Source organism: Pelobates fuscus, chromosome 12, assembly GCF_036172605.1.
Source record: "Pelobates fuscus isolate aPelFus1 chromosome 12, aPelFus1.pri, whole genome shotgun sequence".
Classification (NCBI taxonomy): domain Eukaryota; kingdom Metazoa; phylum Chordata; class Amphibia; order Anura; family Pelobatidae; genus Pelobates; species Pelobates fuscus.
Window position 1 is genome coordinate 16390735 of NC_086328.1, and position 20030 is coordinate 16410764.

Below are 20030 nucleotides of genomic sequence, written 5' to 3' on the forward strand. Positions count from 1 at the left end.
AAAGGTGATGGGGCTGCTCAAGGAAGGGGCATGTCAGTCTGGTGTGAATGCTTGTGAGACTGACTGATAGCCTCCCTGGCCTGTTCCACTGAGGGCAGAATGTGCAGAGAGTGTTTTTTTTAAAGAACAACTGTCACCTCAAAAATATTTTTTATATAATTCTTAAATTCATTTATTAAAAAAAAAACGGTAAAAAAAAATCCTTACCATTACTACATGACAGGATCCTTCAGCCACATACATACACCTATGGTTGGACAGTGCTTGTAAACAGACTTATTCACATAAATGAGAATTCTCAGGAATTTAAAGTGAATTTTCAAATGTAAGGCCGAAATATCCCAAATGGAAGACATTCTCCAAGCCAGATATGCTTCCAGTTCAGCAAGTTTCGCCTTAAATATGAAATTCGCTTTGATTTCTTAGTAATTCTTAGCAGACCTCGACACCAATGGTCAGAGCACACAGAATACCGCACTCCTGACTAAGGCGACACAGAGGCAGGCATTGATGCAGTCTACTGCTGCAGCACGGGATGAGAATGAAGAACGGAGGGAACTTTAGGCCTTACCCCCTGAATGTGACAGCCAGCCCTCTACTGGGCACAGAGACCTGCAGAATTCTACCTTAAAGCAGAATTCTGCCCCTGGATGGTACAAGGTGACTTGGGCCCATGGACTGTCCTACCATATCTCCTGCTCACTCCTTTCCCACACTGTTAGAGCTTGATGGTAGAATTATTAAGCATGTTGTTTAGCTATATATTTAGTTGCATGCTATTACTCTGCTTTTGCCTTGTGTGCCTCGACCGTTCACCTATTCTCATTTTACCACTATCGTGGCCACCCGCGGTAAATACTTTGACCAGCTAATCTACGATACCAGTCTTGTTTTCTCACTATCTTCACTATATAGATAGATCTCAGTGCACACAGCATACTTACTACCTGACCTAGCATCTAAATCAATCTGCACAATGTTCTGGCCTCTATATACACTTCTATGTTATGGCATGTTGCCCGATTCCAAATTTATTTTTTTGTGTATTTCGCATCTCCTTTGCAGTACCCATGCACAACAAAAATAAAGAATTGCAAAAAATAACAAAATTCTCACTTTAGTAAACAACCCTGTATATCTCTAGGGCTGTCTCTGCTTCTGTATGGGGAGTGAAGCAGGGAAGACCATAGAGACTAGCTGTCAAATTCACGCACTGTCTGTCCGTCCAAAGCTGCGTGCACATGGATGAAGGATCCAGTCATACACATGTAGGGATGAGTTTTTATTTTTTACAAATATTTAATTTAAGAAAAACCAAAAACTATTTCCTTTCAATAATTAATGAAAAGATTATTATATTAGAAAATATATTTTTTAGGTTGTCCTCTAAGTGCTCTCTGCATGGCCCAAGTGCCTCTAAGCACAATCGCAAGCACATCTAATAATGCACTCTTGGTTTGCATGAAGATGATTGTCTGAAATCTGGATGATCACAATTCCAGCACGCTAAGGACTTCCCATGCTGAGAATGGTATTAATGTGATCTTGTGTGGTTAGAATGCCCTGAGTGTAGTCGACATGGGATACCAAAGGACAAACACAAGGTAGCAGAGCAAAACCTCAAGATCAAGACTGCTCCACCAAATGTGTGACATTTGGGTGGCATAGTCAAAAGTAATGGGAGTGAAGCTCACAGCCTTTCTATTGTCTATATCCGGGTAAAGGATTTGGCACATGGGTTATTGGGTAACTGTGCATCTTATAAGATCTTTAGACAGGGCTTTCCAACCAGCACATGATTCTTAAAATACAAGGTGTGTCAGGTGTGTCCCTCTTCTGTTTCTAACATAATGACTTTTATATCAGGATTGCTGAAAAGTAAATCTAAAATTATTTCTAAAAGTGCTGAGCTGTTTAATACAGCGCATGGTTTTTGAGATAACAGGCTTCCACTGGGATTGCTAGGGCATGTAGGTTTTCTTTACCGGTCACAGAATATTGCAGATTATATATTGTACTTTATACTCAGCCATAGACAGGGGATGGACAATCAAGCGATTCAGACTGTTAAAAGGTTACTAAATAATGGTAACTAAGCAAACAGAGGTTAATTTTCTAAGCAGTGGACTGTGGTGAATTAAAATGTGAGTTAGCTAAATCTATGCAAAAATAGCAGATTTAAAAAAAAAAATCCAAATTTACAAACTTGGTTATTTTGATCTAAATGTTTCAAAAGCAGTTTCCAATTCACTGCTTAGTAAATAAACCCCCAAGTAAGTTTGAAGATTGTTAATATACATGTGCATTTCTGTAGAAAATCAGGATTTCTGTAGAAATTCTCTGCATTTTTGCTGGTACTACGTGCTGGTTTATTGAGTGCAGAGTGGCCGGGATCCTTGGGAACCACCGCATTGCACAATCTCTCCCCCCCACCCCCCCCCCCCCCATCTTTTATACCCCTTTACAATTCTTCTCTCCATTTCTCTTGCATCTCAATTTTCATCCCCCTGCTTCGCTTGCAACTCTCTGTCTTTATGTATCTTTTCTGTCTTCTTGTATCTCTCTATTTTTCTCTTGTCACCTGTCTTGTATCGTCTTCCTTCTTCTGTCTCTATCATACTGTCTCTCTCTTGTACCTCTCTTTTCTCTCCAGTGGTGGAATTAATGTAGAGAGGGCCCTGGTGCAATGCAACAATGTTTTGTTGCAGGGGTGTGTTTGTGTGTATTGTTGGCAAGATGCTGAGACATATGCACATATACACACACACACACACACACACACACACACACACACACACACATAGAAGCACTGACACAATTGTAGAGACACAGATACAAACATGCAGATAGACAGATACACACATACACACACCATGGTTTACCCACGCTGTGTCTCCATCTTTACTTGTGGAGATGCAGGACAGGCGGGTGCCTCCAAGGATATTTGGCCCTACCAACTTGGCGCTGCAAATTAGCAAAGAACCTGCTTCCCTGCTTCAGCAGCAGTGTCGCGATCAACTTGCAGCCCGCAAACTGGCCTAGAAGGGCTTCCCCCTGGTGGGTGGCGGAATATCTGCGAGACACACCCTTCCTATGTGCACGCACGCTGTGAAGGCACTCTCAAAAGGTACAGGGGGCTGTACAAGGAGAGAGGTGTGTCAGGAGCCCAGGGATGACATGGAGGGGGCCTATCCCTTATTGTGCTGTGCTCATTGTGATGCTCATTACAGTATTCCTATCCTGCACTGTTGACTACCTGGTATTTGACCCTCTGCCTGTTTTACAGTTTATGAACCTGTGCTGCTCATCCTGAACTTTGGCTTTCCTGTCTTTGCTTTTGTCTCTGCTTACTCCCTATCTGTACTTGTTTTAAGTGTTTTTTTTAGTAATTTTCTCCAGCTACCTGCTGCACATTTGGGCTCCTTCTGTTAAACCTTACAAACATATACACAGACACACAGGTAATTTAGATACACATACACACAAACATATACACAGACACACACACACACACCGACACACATACAGATACAAAGACACACAAATACACACACTGACAAACATGCCAATACATAGAAACACATGCAGACACACACATACAAATACAAAAACAAACACACATATACACACGGACACACGGACAGACACACATGCAGGTCAAAATGTACAGATTTTTTGCCTCACCTTCCTGTTTCCTACCCTTTGGGTGCAGGAGGGTGGCTTCTTCTGGATGAGAATACTTAGAGTTAGGAACTGGCTGTCCTAGTACGCACCCACCCACATGTTCTCTGCTTTATCCTCCAGTGCGGCTCAGTCTGTTTGCTGGTAGGTAGGCATTCACTTCATCCCTGCATAGTTATTATTAAAGTAGACCTGTCTCGATGTCAGAGGGCCACCTTTCACATCCTGACCCCTGATGACACATGCCCATTAGATGGCCCTAAGTGCATGGGCCACACAAGAGCCCCCCTCAACGTGTGGGCCATTTTGCTCTCTTGAACAGGTAATTCATAAAACCTGGAATTTATCAGGGGATTTGACATGTTAAAAAGTGGGAAAAATTTAATTTGTAAAATATACGGGGTTATTCACTAAACAGAGAATTGTTATAAATTCAAAGTTCATTTCAAATTTAAAGCAGCAATGTCATCCCTCATCCCTCCTTCAAATTGAGTATTTAATGGGGTGGGGCCTGACCGCCGACGGGATCAGATGTGCTCTGTCTGAGCTCCCGCTTCAGGGCCGAAAAATCGGCACTAACTGGAGGCCAAACCTAACCAGCAATCCACTATGGTGACCAAATTGATCCCCAAAGACCCTGTCTGGCACCAACAGTGACCCGACATGGACCTGAAGCTCATGGAGCTTGAGCCGGGAGGAGATGGTCGCTCTTCCGGGTCCCTGCACGTGGTCTGCCTCCCCCCCCTCTGGACCGGGGGGGTCTTCCCGGTCTACACGGACAATCACTAATACGCCAAAGTGGGCCTAAATCAACCACCCTGCCATGGAACACTTACCGAGCAGCACCCCTCAAGATGGCCGCCGCACGCAAGCCATGTGCGCAACCTGCCAGCATGATTGAGCTGATCGCGGAGGAGATCATCCAGCACCATCTGACCACCAGAACAGCTCCCCCAGGGCTATGTCGGCTGACTACACTGAAACCGACAGCAGTGAGAGTGAAGAGAGCGGGAACAAAGCGGAGGAGCAAGCAACCTCTCCCACCTGCACAAGCCAGTCCACAGATGAAGAGAGAGGCAGTAAGAACCAGACGCCGCAGTCAGGCTGTACGACCTGTAACCGGCTTCCCTCATCTGCAAGTGCCAGAGATCACAAGGGGAACAGGGTGGCCCATGGAAATAACCCTCCTAATGAACACTCTCCCTGGCTATCAGGCCACCACCTTTCGGGTATAAGCTGAACAGACAGCACGCTGCAACCTGTCAACCACATGAACTAGGGCTATCTATGCTCTTCAGCTCATTTTAACCAGTGGTATTTTTTCGTATGCTTTCTCTTATGTTTTCTTTAAGTTACATATCTACATGTTTTCTGCTAGGCTCGTAGACCATAAGCCTCCTCATGTAAAATGCCTCAACTGGTTAACCCCTTTAGCATGCTAGATTAAGGGCAAGCTAAATGCTACACATAAGCTGAGGGTAAAACTTAGTGTTGGTAAACCAGCCTGTTAATTTGGCGTTGTTACTTATATACACAGCGAGTTCCATGTCCTAAGATGCGCAGTATCACTCTACAGACATAGCTACACTATTATAATACCCTGACAAGCTGTTCAAGACCATTTAGTTATTCACTATAATATAAAATTGTGCATGTCGAATCTACTCGCCAATTGTAAAGCTTGAAATGTCGCTAGAGGAATGCCGTTGTGGTACCTCGAGCATGGATGTGATTATACTATGCACTGCAAAAAAAAAAAAAGAGTTTTTCCTAAAGATAAAATCCTTCTGAAATACTCACGTTGACTGTGTTGTAATTTCACTAACATTCCAAAGCAGTCAAAAGGCTTACTGAGACTAAGCAGGGACTACTCTGTCTTAGTATGTTGCCTACTCTTTGCAAAACTTGGAGCTAACTTTGGTCAAGTTTTGTCATCTCCTCCAGCCGTCACAACTAGTGACGATTGTAGGGAAATAGGCTCTGTCTATTTAGGATCGCGTGGCCTTGCAGGGTACTCTGTACAACTCAGTGTTATACTCTCATGAATGAATGATTGTACAACACTGTCGTGGGCTTCTGGCAGCTGGAACAGCAGGAGCTGAAGAGGACCGTCAAGAAGACCATGGCGGTAGCCGCAAGGGACAGGTTCAGGTGAATTTCCCTGCATCCCGCGCCCACCAGATACCCAGCGGTGCAGTCAGGTGTCTTTGCAAATTATGTAAATACTCCAGATGGTGACAGAGCCGCTTTAAGTCCAAAGTAGCTGAACTGGAGGTATATGTTTCTAGTTAGCGATTTTGACCTTATATTTTAAATTCACTTTGAATTCCGGACAATTCTAACATTAGTGAATAAACCTGGTACTCTGCAGGGAGGATTTTGTTTTTAATGCATGGAATGCAGAAATGAAATCTGACTGTAAAAAAGAAAATTTAAAAAAAAGTTAAGTAATTTTTAAAAAAGGTCAAATTCCATGCCTTACATTCACTACTTCAGGAACAGGCAACCTTCGGCACACCAGATGTTGTAAACTACATCCCCCATAATGCTCTTACACTCATAATGCTGACAAAGCATCATGGGAGGTGTAGTCCAAAACATCTGGAGTGCCGATGGTTGCCTATACCTGCACTACTTAGTGCCCTCTACTCTGTCACACAGTTGATATTTCTGCCCACTCATCTATCATTTAATGTTTTACAAACGTGTTATTTTAAAACTGCTGGCACACATGGCATTAGCAATGACACATAACTAATATCTGTCAATCTAGGTCACCACAGTGGGAAAGGGATAAAGATTCCCTGTTAATGCTGATTCCATAGTGTAGTATAGTGACCGACAGAGGGAGGTAAGTATAGTTTTTGTTCAAAGAAATCTCTTCAAAATCCTATTAATAAAAACTGCCTGAATTGTAGCAATAAGGGCCCAGCAGTGATTAGGGCCTTCAAAGCTTGTGTTAATGTGTGCATATAAGCATTTTTTGGGCGTACCTAGTTTACATGGCACTCAGAGAGGATATGTATTTTGGAACCCCCGTCCCCCAACTGTAAAAAAAATCAAATAGGGGGGTCTCCCTCTACTCCACCCACAACCCCTTTTTTGTTAGTAAAATTACACACACATACTCACATTCATATACACATACACATTCTTATTAACACAAACATACATTCATACACACACATGGACACATACACAAACACACACGTTGATATACACACACACAGAGACTCATACACAAACACGCAGACTCACACATACACACTCCTGAACGGGTAGCAGGCAGCTTCAGATGAACACAAAGAGGGAAATACATGACTAAGATAGATGAAATACACGAAAGGAATGTGAAGACAGTTACACACATCACAGAACAACATGGCCAATTGACAGTTTAGCGGCGGTCCCGCTACAGTACACTTCTCAGTCTCCCCTCATAGTACCCTCCTCAGTCGCCCCTCGTAGTACCCTCCTCAGTCTCCCCTCGTAGTACCCTCCTCTGTGTCCCCTCATAGCACCCTCCTCAGTCGCCCCATCGTAGTACCCTCCTCAGTCTCCCCTCGTAGTACCCTCCTCTGTGTCCCCTCATAGTACCCTCCTCAGTCTCCCCTCGTAGTACCCTCCTCAGTCTCCGCTCGTAGTACCCTCCTCTGTGTCCCCTCATAGTACCTTCCTCAGTCTTCCCTCGCAGTACCCTCCTCTGTGTACTCTCATAGTGCCCTCCTCAGTGTACCCTCCTCAGTGTCCCCTCATAGTACCTTCCTTTGTGGCCCTAATAGTACCCTCCTCAGTGGCCCTCATGGTACCCTCCTCAGTTTCCCTTCATAGTGCCCCTCCTCAGTGTCCACTCATAGTACCCTCCTTAGTGACCCTCTTAGTACCCTCCTCAGTGGCCCTCATAGTACCCTCCTCAGTGTCCCCTCATAGTACCCTCCTTGGTCTTCTATCATAGTGCCCTCCTCAGTGTTCCCTCATAGTAGCCTCTCCATGTTGCCCTCTTAGTACACTCCTCAGTGTCCTCTCTGGATTCTTAGTGTTACATAGTATTTTATTAGCCCCATGCTCTGGATTCTTAGTGTTACAGAGTATTTTATTAGCCCCATACTCTGGATTCTTAGTGTTACAGAGTATTTTATTAGCCCCATACTCTGGATTCTTAGTGTTACAGAGTATTTTATTAGCCCCATACTCTGGATTCTTAGTGTTACAGAGTATTTTATTAGCCCCATACTCTGGATTCTTAGTGTTACAGAGTATTTTATTAGCCCCATACTCTGGATTCTTAGTGTTACAGAGTATTTTATTAGCCCCATGCTCTGGATTCTTAGTGTTACATAGTATTTTATGAGCCCCATACTCTGGATTCTTAGTGTTACATAGTATTTTAGTCTGGATTGTTAATGTTACATATTATTTTACTCTGGATTATTAGTGTTACAGAGTATTTTATTCTGGATTCTTAGTTTTACATAGTATTTTATTCTGGATTCTTAGTTTTACAGAGTATTTTATTCTGGATTCTTAGTTTTACAGAGTATTTTACTCTGGATTCTTAGTGTTACAGAGTATTTAATTAGCCCCATGCTCTGGATTTTTAGTGTTACAGAGTATTTTATTCTGGATTCTTAGTGTTACAGAGTATTTTATTCAGGATTCTTAGTGTTAGAGTATTTTATTCTGGATTTGCAGTGTTACAGAGTATTTTATTCTGGATTCTTAGTGTTAGAGTATTTTATTCTGGATTTGCAGTGTTACAGAGTATTTTATTCTGTATTCTTAGTGTTACAGAGTATTTAATTAGCCCCATGCTCTGGATTTTTAGTGTTACAGAGTATTTTATTCTGGATTCTTAGTGTTACAGAGTATTTTATTCAGGATTCTTAGTGTTAGAGTATTTTATTCTGGATTTGCAGTGTTACAGAGTATTTTATTCTGGATTCTTAGTTTTACAGAGTATTTTACTCTGGATTCTTAGTGTTACAGAGTATTTAATTAGCCCCATGCTCTGGATTTTTAGTGTTACAGAGTATTTTATTCTGGATTCTTAGTGTTACAGAGTATTTTATTCTGGATTCTTAGTGTTACAGAGTATTTTACTCTGGATTCTTAGTGTTACAGAGTATTTTATTCTGGATTCTTAGTGTTACAGAGTATTTTATTCAGGATTCTTAGTGTTAGAGTATTTTATTCTGGATTTGCAGTGTTACAGAGTATTTTATTCTGGATTCTTAGTGTTAGAGTATTTTATTCTGGATTTGCAGTGTTACAGAGTATTTTATTCTGGATTCTTAGTGTTACAGAGTATTTTACTCTGGATTCTTAGTGTTACAGATTATTTTATTCTGGATTCTTAGTGTTACATAGTATTTTACTCTGGATTCTTAGTGTTACAGAGTATTTTACTCTGGATCCTTAGTGTTACAGAGTATTTTACTCTGGATTCTTAGTGTTACAGAGTATTTTACTCTGGATTCTAAGTGTTACAGAGTATTTTACTCTGGATTCTTAGTGTTACATAGTATTTTATTCTGGATTCTTAGTTTTACAGAGTATTTTATTCTGGATTCTTAGTTTTACAGAGTATTTTACTCTGGATTCTTAGTGTTACAGAGTATTTAATTAGCCCCATGCTCTGGATTTTTAGTGTTACAGGGTATTTTATTCTGGATTTGCAGTGTTACAGAGTATTTTTTTCTGGATTCTTAGTGTTACAGAGTATTTTATTCTGGATTCTTAGTGTTACAGAGTATTTTATTCTGGATTCTTAGTGTTACATAGTATTTTACTCTGGATTCTTAGTGTTACAGAGTATTTTACTCTGGATTCTTAGTGTTACAGAGTATTTTATTCTGGATTCTTAGTGTTACATAGTATTTTACTCTGGATTCTTAGTGTTACAGAGTATTTTACTCTGGATTCTTAGTGTTACAGAGTATTGTATTCTGGATTCTTAGTGTTACAGAGTATTTAATTAGCCCCATGCTCTGGATTCTTAGTGTTACAGAGTATTTTATTCTGGATTCTTAGTGTTACAGAGTATTTTATTCTGGATTCTTAGTGTTACAGAGTATTTTATTCTGGATTCTTAGTGTTACAGAGTATTTTATTCTGGATTCTTAGTGTTACAGAGTATTTTATTCTGGATTCTTAGTGTTACAGAGTATTTTATTCTGGATTCTTAGTGTTACAGAGTATTTTATTCTGGATTCTTAGTGTTACAGAGTATTTTATTCTGGATTCTTAGTGTTACAGAGTATTTTATTCTGGATTCTTAGTGTTACAGAGTATTTTACTCTGGATTCTTAGTGTTACAGAGTATTTTATTCTGGATTCTTAGTGTTACAGAGTATTTTATTCTGGATTCTTAGTGTTACAGAGTATTTTATTCTGGATTCTTAGTGTTACAGAGTATTTTACTCTGGATTCTTAGTGTTACAGAGTATTTTATTCTGGATTCTTAGTGTTACAGAGTATTTTATTCTGGATTCTTAGTGTTACAGAGTATTTTATTCTGGATTCTTAGTGTTACAGAGTATTTTACTCTGGATTCTTAGTGTTACAGAGTATTTTATTCTGGATTCTTAGTGTTACAGAGTATTTTACTCTGGATTCTTAGTGTTACAGAGTATTTTATTCTGGATTCTTAGTGTTACAGAGTATTTTATTCTGGATTCTTAGTGTTACAGAGTATTTTATTCTGGATTCTTAGTGTTACAGAGTATTTTATTCTGGATTCTTAGTGTTACAGAGTATTGTATTCTGGATTCTTAGTGTTACAGAGTATTTAATTAGCCCCATGCTCTGGATTCTTAGTGTTACAGAGTATTTTATTCTGGATTCTTAGTGTTACAGAGTATTTTATTCTGGATTCTTAGTGTTACAGAGTATTTTATTCTGGATTCTTAGTGTTACAGAGTATTTTATTCTGGATTCTTAGTGTTACAGAGTATTTTATTCTGGATTCTTAGTGTTACAGAGTATTTAATTAGCCCCATGCTCTGGATTCTTAGTGTTACAGAGTATTTTATTCTGGATTCTTAGTGTTACAGAGTATTTTATTCTGGATTCTTAGTGTTACAGAGTATTTTACTCTGGATTCTTAGTGTTACAGAGTATTTTATTCTGGATTCTTAGTGTTACAGAGTATTTTATTCTGGATTCTTAGTGTTCCAGAGTATTTTATTCTGGATTCTTAGTGTTACAGAGTATTTTATTCTGGATTCTTAGTGTTACAGAGTATTTCATTAGCCCCATGCTCTGGATTCTTAGTGTTACAGAGTATTTTATTCTGGACTCTTAGTGTTACAGAGTATCCCATTAGTCATGCAGTTGAACATTCTGTAGCAGGTAGCAGTTTCTTCAACGTTCCCTGATAAACCAGCACAGCCAGGGCTGAGAGCTGTGCCAAATGCATGGGGTGTGTCTGGTGACGTCAGCGGTGGGCGTGGCGGTGTTCCCCTCCCTCCCATTGAGAATGTGTGCCTAGCAGAGAGCAGCTCATAGCAGAGATAGGAACTGGAGCAACAAGGAGCAGGTTACCCCCTCCACCTGAGCAGAGATCCCATCCCATACCCAGGAGTTTATTATACAGCAAGGAGCAGTGCCAACTGGTGCTGGGTCACCTGGAGACATGACTGACACTATACTTCCAATGGATCCCAAGGGCAAAGACCAGGGCTACTTCAGGAAGGTAGGTGACAACTCATCACTTACTCTGAATGGGGCAGATGGTGGTGGGCTGGGTATACCAAACTCTCTGTTAGTAATACTGTTGTGCTGTGATATATCAATAGATAGTCACCGGTTTACAGAATGCTGGACTAGTTGTGTTACTGACACAGTGTATCAGAGCAGGTAGGAGAGTCTGTGGGAAACAGAGTATGGGGGAATCATACGCTTTGTGTACAAGCTTGTAATGTACAGGGCAGGAGAGTTAGCTGCCAACCTGGGTATAAAGAGAGCATAGGGAGCAGGTACGTACAAGGTATAGAGAGAGCTCGCCTTACAAGCTGACAGTCTATTGTAAAGGTGTGGGGACAGGTGACATACAGAGTATAGGAAGACCCCTATTATAGTCTTGCAGTCTGTTATACAGGGATTGGGCCCTTGACATATAGGTTATAAAGAGAGCTTTGCTGGCAACCATACAATCTGTGCTAGATGACAAGTACAAGGTATAGCGAGAGCTCTCCTTACAAGCTGACAATCTATTTTACAGGTATGGGGACAGGTGACTTAAAGGTTATAGAAATGTCCCTATTATAAGCTTGCAATATGTTGTACAGTGAATGGAGCAGGTGACACAGGTTATACAGAGAGCTCACTATCTAGAGATGGGGGAGGTGAACACAATGTATAGACAGTGCTTGGCTAATAAGCTTACGATCTACATGGATTGGTAAAAGGACATACAAGTTATAGAGAGATCCCTGATATGGAACATCAAGCATTTAATCTAAATAGAGTCTTGTTCATAAGATTACAGTTGAGGGTAAGGTAGAAGTTAGAACACAAGGTACAGTGAGCCCTGCTCAAATCACTGAGCAGGTGACACCCAATTTATAGATATGGTTGTCCTCTGAAGCTTATCATTTTCCATTAATCTAGAAAGTGTTTGTGGACATAAACATTCCAGGAGAGCAGAGAGGGGGATGAGTAGTTTGCAGGGTTCTGTAAGTTAGGGGGGCTGTCAATAGAGGATTAATGTGTGGGCTTCTTGGGAGAGTTGTTCCCTTATCAATGTGAAGAAAAAAAAATCTGTGATCTTTTCTAGAACAATCTAAAAAATGGAGAAGGTGGATATTTTCTGCCAAGTCTTCATAATGCATGCAAAGGGGATCTAATGCCTGGGGGGATAGAAGGGGTGGGGTAGGGGCAATTATAAAAGGTTATGGCATGCCTAGGTGAGGCTCCTGTCACTTGGGGGAATTTGTTATATTTTTAGACAAGCTATTCGACTGTATTTAGTAACTACAGGGGCACATTAGCAAGGTTCCTTATTCTAATATACAGATACATTTAAAACAAATACAATATGGGTTGAAAGCTAAGGAAATGATCTGTGTGACTTTATTTAGCTATACATCTAATGATCAGTGGCTTACAGGGGTTCAAGGAAAGGTGGCACCTGCTTGTCAGAATTTAGTCTGTAGAACGCCCATTAACCAGGGTCTCTCTGTCACTTGAAGATTAAACCCTGGTCACACCTGCGTTGGTGACTCATGTTCATATTACCGTTTTCATGGTCACTTTAAAACGTGGCGGCTGCTGATGTTGATTTATGTAGAATGTTTTCTTCTGGATATGTCATGGGGTGTAACATCCTAATTTAGTATATTGGTATACAGTTATTAATAGGTTATAGAGGGGTGGGATGTAAACTGTAAGCATTAACTTAAATCTAATAACAACTGTATTACTCACTACAGACACTTCTATCCTATCCTAAAAAAAATACACAACCCGTAGTGTAGTTTTACACAATGGTGTGGATCTATATCTAGCAGTCCATCAAGTAGGCCATCTGGACTGTCGATGTAAAAAAAAATATGGAATTAGGCTGGGGTCTTCTTTTGGGAGATCCCAATATAATATTCCACAGGGACTACGCATGCAACGTGTCTGAGTCTTCAGTGTGTCATATACAGCTTAGTATGGTCAATTGCAGGCGTTCACAACTTCTTAGACAACTTCCTAAATATCATAGAATTCTGGCCAAGATTGGACATACGTGATCTGTAGCATCTTTTAAATATTTCGTCACCTAATATCTAGACGAATTGTAGTAATTGATTAGAAGGATTGCAACAGTCATGATGATCATTTTCTGAAATCTATTTTTCCATCATTTATGCCCCCTTTAAAGGACTGCTGTCTTATTAATTTCATTGGCCAAATGTGCCAATATGGCACTCTTCAAATCAGGCCAGCGCGCATCTTATTTATATGAATTCTGATAACCCTTTTGAGGAACAAATTTAACATCAGAGGTGACCGTTGGTGTTTTATTTCTTTCTTTCAAGGTAAAGGAAGCTTTCAACCTAATCAGCAGATTTGGGATAGTTTATTGAAAGTGCTGTTTGTACGCCATACATGAAAGATCTGACGCGTTTTGTTTCTGACAGTGCTGTAAAGCTTTCACAGCCCTTTGAAGATCCATTAAACATGTTATGCATTTGATCTTACTCAGATGGATTTAAATATTAAACTAAAAACACCTCCTATCCGTGCGCACAAATGCCTGACGGTCAGGAGAAACGAGCGTTCAGCTTTGGTTTAACCCTTGACACTGCCAGAATGTGTGTTTATTGACTAAACTCATGAAGTCAAGGCGATGGTTGTTCTACTTTTAATTGAAAACTGCCCAAGTGAAATTCAAATTGTAGGCCAAAAAGTCAACATAAAAACTTAGCTGACTTAGAGAATTTTTTTCCCTTTTGCTAATTGTGGCCTACAATTTGAATTTCACTTTGAATTCCTGAAAATTTACAGTTTAGTGAATAACTCTGTTAGTTAAGCCGGTTCTCAGTTAAAAGCAGAAAAAAAGAAGAAGAAGACATCTCAGTGCTAAATGCATGGAAATTCAAGTGTTAAACTTAGCTCACTTAGCTAAAGGGACTCGGCAAAATCCAGTGCAAAGTGGTTAAGCCTGGGTAAACTAGGATTCAACTTGGATTCGGTGGGTTGGGACCCAACAAATGCAGCCTCACAACAGACAAATCCACTAAGGATTTTTGTTTACATTAACCACTTACATGCCAGAGGGTCCTACATATTGCAAGTCTGTGGTCCGCTTACTGTTTAGTGTGTAAACAACCTAAGACCAGGCGCTGTGTGCCACCCACCCCCTGTGCTGTCCACGTTAATTCTGAATAAACTACTACAAAGTATGGGCCTTTGGTTTGAGGTAAAGTTTAACCATTCAGTGTTCTGGTCATGAAAGGGTAAATAAAAGTTGCATTAACAAAGTGCCACTTCAGAAGGGAAGTGCCCCAGAATCAGTCTCCACATTTATTAGAAGAGGCTTGGCATTGTTCCATCGCCGCCCTAAGAACAGTGCAAAACACTTGAAATTCTAATGGTGCATGCATGTCTCTGTTGACAAAATACAAGCCCAATTTTTATTGGATTGGTTTAGTGACACCAGCAATAGGCTACATGTTACGATCCATCTGCTGGGCACTGCCTGGCTGACACAGGATCATGGGAGTTAGAGCAGCTGATATGTTAGCCGCCAACCCATGTGCTAGGTAGGGGGTTGCCTGCGTTTGTTCTATAGGTGTGCAACAAATAGAATAGGATGCATTGTAGCTCTCACAGGGGAACATTAGCTCAACACAAGGGGGGCAGCTTCAAAGGCTAATGGCAAAAAGGGGCATTCTTTGTTTCCATGGAAACAGGCCATGGCTAACATGGGGCCTCAGTACTGCCAGGTTACACAGAAGGGGCCATACAGTAAGTTTGCATATCTGAGACCTCGCAATATTGGGGGGGGGGGGGGGAGGGGGGATATTGGGCCAGAATAGCAGAAATTTAAAAAGATTTTTTTAAGAGTTTCCAGTTCAGCTAATCTGTTCTAAAAGTATAAAATTCACTTTGAATTCCCATACCCTTCACATTTTAGTGAACAACCTTAAACCATTTTCATGCATAAATGTATTAACAATGTGGCTGTCAAAGTGTGGAAATGCAATTTTATGCTCTTTAAAGTGACACTTTACCAATGAATTATAGTGAATTGGAAGCCCAACCGCAACATGTAGTCTAAAATATCCAGGCTGTGACTGTAGCGAGTTTTTCCGAAACCTAAATTTTGTAATTTGCTTTTCAAACCACTTGAATTCACTGTTTAGTGAATAAACCCCAATTGTCAACCTTCACCCCCTCCCCCCACATGTTAATGGACTACAACTCCCAACATTCTTTAAACCAATGGAAGGGCAGAAAATTGTGGGATATATAGTCCAACTACATCTTGGGGTCCTGGAGTTTGACAGCCAGGGTGCCCCTACTTGGTATATGCAAAATGGCTGCAGTGTCCGGCCTACACAGACAGGTGAAGCCTTTATTAGATTTGCATTGGTAGTTTTCCAGGGATGGTAAATATTTAACACTAGAAGCTATGGCTTGTGCAGGCTAATGGACTGAAGTATAAATAAAAAAAAAAAGAAGAAAGAAAGTGAATTCTCTCCTTTTAATCTCCTCCAACTCCGTCTCCAGATCTTGCAATTCAGGTTTAACTAGTCTTGTAGGTATTTTCCTTTTTATGTAATGATTCTCTTTTCCCTTCTCACTTACTGTTTTGAACCAGAGTTAACCCTTTTGTTTCAAACTGCACTAAGCCAGCTTCTCTGGACTACCACCCCCAGATTGCTCAGCCAGCCAGAATAGCTGTACAGGTGTGTGGCGGCCTACCTTTTGTAAGACAATTTGAGTGTTAAGCATTGACTGTTTTAGCAGAAAAAATAAATAAAAGCAGGGCCCTGGTGAAAAGAGGGTTAGTATGCTAAGATTATATAAACATTATATATATATATATATATATATATATATATATATATATAAACATTATACATGCTCTGTATAGAACTTCTTTTTTTAAACGATGCCCTCTATAAACTTGTTATACGCTTATATAAGTAAACCTATTATAAGGTTTTATTTATAACAGTTTTATTGAACATAGCAGCCTCTCCTAGCTCCTGCAATGATGTCTAACGATTTCATCATTCTAAACAATATAAAACACATTTTGGTTTACACATAAATAGAACTTTAACAGCTTAGACAATGCAAACCCTTTAAGTACGTAAAGAGGACATGACTTGTAAATCTCGAGTCAAAGAGCCCAACGTTTTGGTAAAATATACCCTTTATTACTATGCATATACAGCTATGGATTTCATTCTTTACTGGCCTCCTGAAACTACGGTTCGTTTAACTCCAAAATAAATGCATCCATTCATTGGGCTATCTAAATATTCAATTTGGCTCTTGAAGTGTTCAGTTTGACGCCTACAGGGATCCATCACTTTAATAGCCAACTAAAACAATACATTTGGCTTCTAAAATTCTCCGCTATCCTTATGGACTTCTAAAACCATCCAATTGGACTCCTAAATTCCTGCTAAAATCATTCCGTTTGGATCTCCGGTTATATCTCTATATTGGTCTACATTCCTTTTGTTTAATACACAGATATAGCTAGCTGGAATACTACAAATCCCATTTTACTCTTAAATTGATGTATCTCTTTAGTGAACAACCCTGTCTGCAACTTATTTTATTTTGGTATCCGAACAACAACAACAGTCCAGTGGTTTTCTCTCTCAGAAGATTGAAGATCATTGCATTAGCAACCTACTTAAGCAGTAAACAAAGGGGGTTATCGGTAACGTTCGGCTGCATTTTTACCTGTTTCCCTTCCTGTTGTGCATCCCAAACAGAGATGCTAAGTGTCCTTAGTTAAACAATCATCCCTTTATTTTCTTGTCTAAAGAGCCAGCAGGACTGTCTATACCTATTGTCGGAGCTGACTGACCTACTGGGCTATTAGGATTTTAATGATTTCGGGCACGCTGGGTGGTCACTTGCCACTCACAGGGGCTTTGATCTCTTCAAAACCAGTAGGGAGTTACAAGTCCCAGTCCTGCTTGTTTTCTGTTAGGAATTGTTTAATTCATCCAGGATGAATCCTCAAGAACCTGGTATATAGCACTCACATGCTCTCGCAGCATTTGAATGCTATATACTACAGGGCAGCACCACTCTAAGGTGAAATGATATCAGTTTAGGATAACATGTTTAGTCTTGTACTTCTCCTTCAGCCATAGCAAAACATGTTAAGATGTCCTTGCAGAGTGATTTTACAGCAGTGCAGGTATTTCCATATATGAAGTATAGTTTTCCTGTTACGGGTAACTGTGAGAGAGAGGGAGGAGACGAGAGGTAAGTTAGCTGTGTTTAGTTTTTATTATACTGAGAAATTGGAAAGGGAATTGCAATTTTTGGGGGCTAAAGTAGCCTGATCAGCTGTTTTTCAAAATCAGTACTTCTCAATTCCCATGCGGTATAAATCTGGATTCACTTTTCTGTTGTTAGCATTATCTGTGATCACGAATACAAATGACAAGTTAACTACATTATAATGGGACGTGCGTACAAAATTCAGCCGTATTCCCTTCGCCTACGTGCAGTAAAAATGTTAAAGGCTGCGATCTCACTCGACTTGGAGAAAATAGCTCATTTGCATAATTACTTTATGGAGCATTAAGCAACGGGTACAAATGATTCATATTGTGGAATAATGGCAAGTCATGCACATGTTGCTGTAGTGAGTGCTGACTTGTGGTGTGCACAGAGAGAGGCGACATCTTGCAACCCAGATCCATTGCCTCTGGGTCAATGTGCGTGCTAATACAGTGTGCCACACACTGTCTGGTCTTGGGAGAGAGCAAGTGAAAATGGTGTTCCAAACACTTAAAGGGACAGTAATATAAATGTCACAAACTATAAAAGAAGGGATTTACAGGAGTGGACAAAGAGGTCTAAGGAAAAGAGTTAAAAATTGAATGCACCACAAGAGGTGTCTAAGAAAGTGGAAGTGAGATTAGATAAAAGCTGGGATCTTGAACCAATTCTCTCCAGGTGTTGCACAGCTGGGGATGGTATATCTCAATAGTACAATCCACAAACACATGCTAACGCTGGTGGAAGGATTAACATGAGCCTAAGTACTGCCCCAATCTGTATTGTATGCCAAGATGTGCAGATCTGAAACCATCACATTCACATCCAGGAAAGCACAAAGCCTCTTTTCATCATAAGGAGCACATGCCGAGCAAAATGTTTATCAAACAATCCTAGTCTGGCAGTTAATGAACACATATGATCTATGAACTAAAAGTTACACAAACATTTATGTTACTATCTGAATGCTGCAGTCTAACCTGGAAGGGGACGCACATGGACCAATGTCAACAATTAGCATTACTACACAATCTTCATTCTCAAAGATATTATTCAATAAAAGACATCTGCTCGCAGGCAGATCAGTGTATTCATAGTAGCCAAGTTCTTCCACATAGAATCAAGAGCCCCATATGTCAATTAGTAGATATTATTGAGGAATTCTTAATTTATGTTTCTGAAAATACTTACCGTATATGAATCCAAAAACTTGCTTGATGAACTGAACATTTTTTTCAAATACCTATTTTTATCCATCTAGATGCCCTTGGTTTCATTTATTTATTTAATTTCACTTAGTATATATGATGATCTTTTTGTTATGAAGCGTGCGATCTTTGGCGATGGTTTGTTTCAGTTGCCAAAGTCATTTACCCACAATCCATTAGTTGAAATAGTCCCTTAAAAGGTCAAACACCAGACTTCATTGGCTCAGGAGAGCAAAATGGCAGTGCCCAGTTATTAGGATCTGGAGGACAGATTCTACAGAAAACATAGAAACATAAACCGTGACTGCAGATAAGAACCATTCGGGCCATCTAGTCTGCCCAATTTTATAAATACTTTCCTTAGTCCCTAGCCTTATCTTATAGTTAGGATAGCCTTATGCCTATCCCACGCATGCTTAAACTCCTTTACTGTGTTAACCTCTACCACTTCAGCTGGAAGGCTATTCCATGCATCCACTACCCTCTCAGTAAAGTAATACTTCCTGATATTATTTTTAAATAAAACATGCAATAAAATATCTTGCTTAAATTGATATACAGTCACTTGAGATTATGTTTTTTTGTTTGAATGCCTGCAGACATATTTCTAAACATTGAGAAACTTTTTTGTTTCCCGTTGGGTTCTCCACTTGTTCTTTCATTGCATTGACCGGCAGGAGGGACTTGTTTTATTTGTAAACGTAATAGTGTAAGAAAAGGATGTCCACTATAGCTGGCTTGCTACCTGGCCGACTTTTCCAAATATGGTCAGACTAACCCTTGTCTACATTTTAAGAAGCCCTCAGAGAACTCGAGGCTGTCTTTGGAGTTTGTTCTAGATATCGTAGTACATGTTCCTCCAGACAATAATTTGTTATGGGTATGTGGCATCAGTTCTGGCTTACCTTGGAGTCACTTGTTACCTCTACATCAATGCGACGACTTAAAACAAAATTGTTATTTGAAGGCATTGCAGTTTATTCCCAGACATCTCTCTATAAAATATCAAGGCTTTATGGGTGGTGAACGCATTCGCTACCAGCAGGTGTATACGATGTATTTGTAATAATATAGATAAATTGCTTCTTTGTAGTAAAGATTTATGAGCGATGAGCTTAGCGTGGGTGGAATGGCATTGCTCCTGTCTAAAAGAACATCTTAGAATAAAAC

At 40.1% G+C, this 20030-nt stretch overlaps 1 protein-coding gene across 1 annotated transcript in view; it reads left to right on the forward strand.

Moving 5' to 3' along the window:
* The first annotated feature begins 11179 nt into the window (after positions 1 to 11179).
* RHPN2 (rhophilin Rho GTPase binding protein 2) overlaps positions 11180 to 20030 on the forward strand; it is a 51297-nt gene continuing 42446 nt past the window's right edge. Inside the window, exon 1 of the mRNA XM_063438708.1 lies at positions 11180 to 11374. Within this exon, the coding sequence (XP_063294778.1) occupies positions 11315 to 11374 (60 nt within the window). The 5' untranslated portion in view covers positions 11180 to 11314. The remainder of the gene's footprint in view (positions 11375 to 20030) is intronic.